Below are 3,229 nucleotides of genomic sequence, written 5' to 3'. Positions count from 1 at the left end.
ACGGCTCCCCCTCCCTCCGCCCGCCTCCTCCTCTCCTTCTGCTTTTTTTCCAACAAACAAACCGCATTCCTTCCCTGTGAGCAACTGGAACGGGATTGCAGGCTCCCTCCCATCACGTCATGTATTGCTTCCCAGAGCCAGGAACCAGGAGGAAAAAAATCCCCCTTCGCTTGTTGAGGTTCGTCACCCAGAGCCAGGGTGGGGGCCCTTTCTCTGGTAGGAGCCATTGGGGCATTTTCTGGTTTATGTACTGGAGGCCCCGGTGCACGGGATCTGTGCACGTTAAGGTCCCGAGGCCTGGCCTCCCCACCTCCCGCCTCCCCCTTCCCTCGCTCCCTCAGCCCCCTGCCGCCGCCGCTGGTCGCCCGCCATGTTCTGCGCCGCCCCCCTGGTGGTCAGCGCACGTCATAGCGAGTGATCGAACTCCCGCTCTCCCGGTCGAACTCCCGAGCGGACAATTTGCATATTAGCCTTTTATATACATAGACTAGGGGCCCAGGGCACGGATTCCTGCACCAGTGGGGTCCCTCAGCCTGGCCTGCGGGGATCGGGCCGAAACTGGCTCCCTGACATCCCCTGAGGGGTCCCGGATTGCTAGAGGGTGGGTCTCGGGTGATGCACCCCGGAATCGGGCTCCCTCCTCTCTGGTTCCGGGTGCATCACCTGAGAACTGCAGCTGCCAAGTCACCACAGCTTGTCAGCTCCTGTGCTGACTGCCTGCCCCCTGGTGGTCAGTGCACGTCATAGCTACAGGTCGGAGCATCTGCCCCCTGGTGGTCAGTGCACATCATAGTGAACGGTCGGACGGTCGAGCGGTCGGATGGTCACTTAGGCTTTTATATATATAGTTTTTTTGTTGTTTTTAATTCTCACCCAAGGATATTTTTCCATTGATTTTTTAGAGCGAGTGGAAGAGAGAGGGAGAGAGACAGAGACATCCATGTGAGAGACACATCGATGGGTTGCCTCCTGCACGTGCCCCGACCAGGGCCAGGGAACCTGCCACCCAGGCACCCGCCGCCCTTGACCGGAATCGAACCCGGGACCCTTCAGTCTGAGGGCCCGGTGCTCTGCCCACTGAGCCACACTGGCTAGGGCCACTGGGTACTTATAACCCCATTCGCAGGCCGTACACAACGACCCACTTAAAAGTGAGCCTGTGGTCTTCAGTCAGACGGTGAACTAACTCCCCCTTCCCCTGCCCCCACTCCTCCTCCCGCCACCTCCTCCTGGCCCAGCCGCTGCCTCTCCAGCTGTTTGCAGGGAGCGGCTGCCTCTCCCACGGGAGCAGCCGGCCAGGTGGTGACTTAGAATAAGAAGTATGTGTTGGGCGTCTGCCTAGATTCCCGGCACCTCCTGGAATTTCCCTAAGTGGTGAGCGGGATGAAGGTGCCTTTGTGGCGGGGCTGCTGGAGGCTCCCGGGTGGAGGGAGGAGCGGGGGCTGGTCTGCACCCACCTGGGGTTAGAGGACTGGAATGGCCAGCCCCACCCTCCCCTCCCCAGCTGGGGGCAGGGGGCGGGGCTGCATAGCGAGGGGCACCTCGAAGGACCAATGGCCATCAGTCCCATCTGCATTAGACAGTCTCCCTAAGAACACAAAGGGGGGGTCGGAGAGCTTGGGGTGGGTGCCCAGGAGCCGATTGCGGGCCCGTGGGGTGCCCGGGAGCCGATTGGGGGCTCATGGGGTGCCTGGCGAGGGCAAGGGGCTATACTCCCTGCCTCCCCCCCACTCCCCCTTCCTCACCCCGTTGGCTATGTGTCTCCTCCATCTGCCTGTTCCTGAGTTTTCTTGTTGTTTTTTTTCATTTCATTTCTTAAAAATATATATTTTTATAGATTTCAGAGAGGAAGGAAGAGGGAGAGAGAGAGAGAGAGAGAGAGAGAGAGAGAGAGAAATATCAATGAAGAGAGAGAATCATGGATCGGCCGCCTCCTGCACGCCCCCTACTGGGGATGGAGCCCGCGACCCGGGCGTGTGCCCTTGACCAGGATTCGAACCCTGACCTCCTGGCTCCTAGGTCGACGCTCACGCACTGAGCCACGCCGGCCGGGCCTGAGCTTCCTCCTTTATCATAAACCCGTGACCTTGTGAGGAAAGGGTCCCCGGGTTCCGGCAGCCGCCCCAGCGAATGCGTGGAGTCCTGCTCCTGGGTCTGGGGGCGTCTGATTGACAGCCCTGGGTCCAGGATGGCGGGTGTGTGGGATGGGGACCGAGCCCCTCACCTGTGAGCCCCTCACCTGTGAGCCCTGCCACCCTCTGCAGGTGGACGACAGAGCGAGCGGTCGAACTCAAGCTCTCCCGGTCGAACTCCCGAGCAGACAATTTGCATGTTAGCCTTTTATATAGAGAGATAGACTAGAGGCCCGGTGCACGGATTCGTGCACCGACCACTGGGGTCCCTCGGCCTGGCCTGCGGGGATCGGGCCGAAACCGGCTCCCCGACATCCCCGAGGGGTCTCAGATTGTGAGAGGACATCAGCGCTGGGGTGCACGGCTGGGCACCGGCTGGGGTGCAGCAGACCCACCTGGGGGCGCGGGGGACACCCTGAGGCACACCCTGCATTCGGGTGAAGGGCCCTTAAGCCGAGGACGTGTGCCCTCAGCTCCGCAGACACGGATGTGAGCTATTTAAGCTGAAATATTCCGAGTATGCGTCTGGCTCATGTCAGGGTCCACGCCCGGTCCTGGGGCCCTGAGGGGGAGGTGCCTGAGCAGCATATCTCTCTCTCTCTCTCTCTCTCTCTCTCTCTCTCGGATTCTGCAAGCTATGCCTTCACGCCAAATCCAGCCCCTGTCTGTTTTTATTTGCTTTTAAAAATCTATTTTCATTCATTTTTAGAGAGAGGAAAAGAGAGAGAGAGAGAAACATCAAGGATGAGAGAATCATGGACCAGCTGCCTCCTGCACGCTCCACACTGGGGATGGAGCCCACAACCCGGGCCTGTGCCCGTGACCGGGGATCGAACCCCGACTTCCTGGTTCCTGGGCCGACGCTCGCCCACGGAGCCACGCCGGCCGGGCCCAGCATGATTTCTGACCCGTCACGCGGACCCTTGTCCTTGGTTGCAGAAGAACCGCTTGGGAAGGACAGAGAAGGGCCGATCCGGCCACAGCCCCCTGCTCAGCGGCGCCGCCCTGCCCGCCGCCTGGAGATGGGCGCCCCCTTCTTCCAGGACGGCCGGCTGCAGGCGAAGGTCTACTGGAAAAGGACAGCAGGGAGGCGGGGG

The 3,229-nt window shown here is 60.8% G+C and overlaps 1 protein-coding gene across 1 annotated transcript in view; it reads left to right on the top strand.

The window, feature by feature from the left end:
- ANOS1 (anosmin 1) overlaps positions 1-3,229 on the top strand; it is a 53,192-nt gene that overhangs the window by 40,555 nt on the left and 9,408 nt on the right. The window contains exon 11 of the mRNA XM_014528825.1: positions 3,072-3,218. Within this exon, the coding sequence (XP_014384311.1) occupies positions 3,072-3,218 (147 nt within the window). The remainder of the gene's footprint in view (positions 1-3,071; positions 3,219-3,229) is intronic.

The sequence above is a fragment of the Myotis brandtii genome, unplaced genomic scaffold, assembly GCF_000412655.1.
Source record: "Myotis brandtii unplaced genomic scaffold, ASM41265v1 scaffold655, whole genome shotgun sequence".
Classification (NCBI taxonomy): domain Eukaryota; kingdom Metazoa; phylum Chordata; class Mammalia; order Chiroptera; family Vespertilionidae; genus Myotis; species Myotis brandtii.
This window is presented reverse-complemented; position numbering and strand designations above follow the sequence as displayed.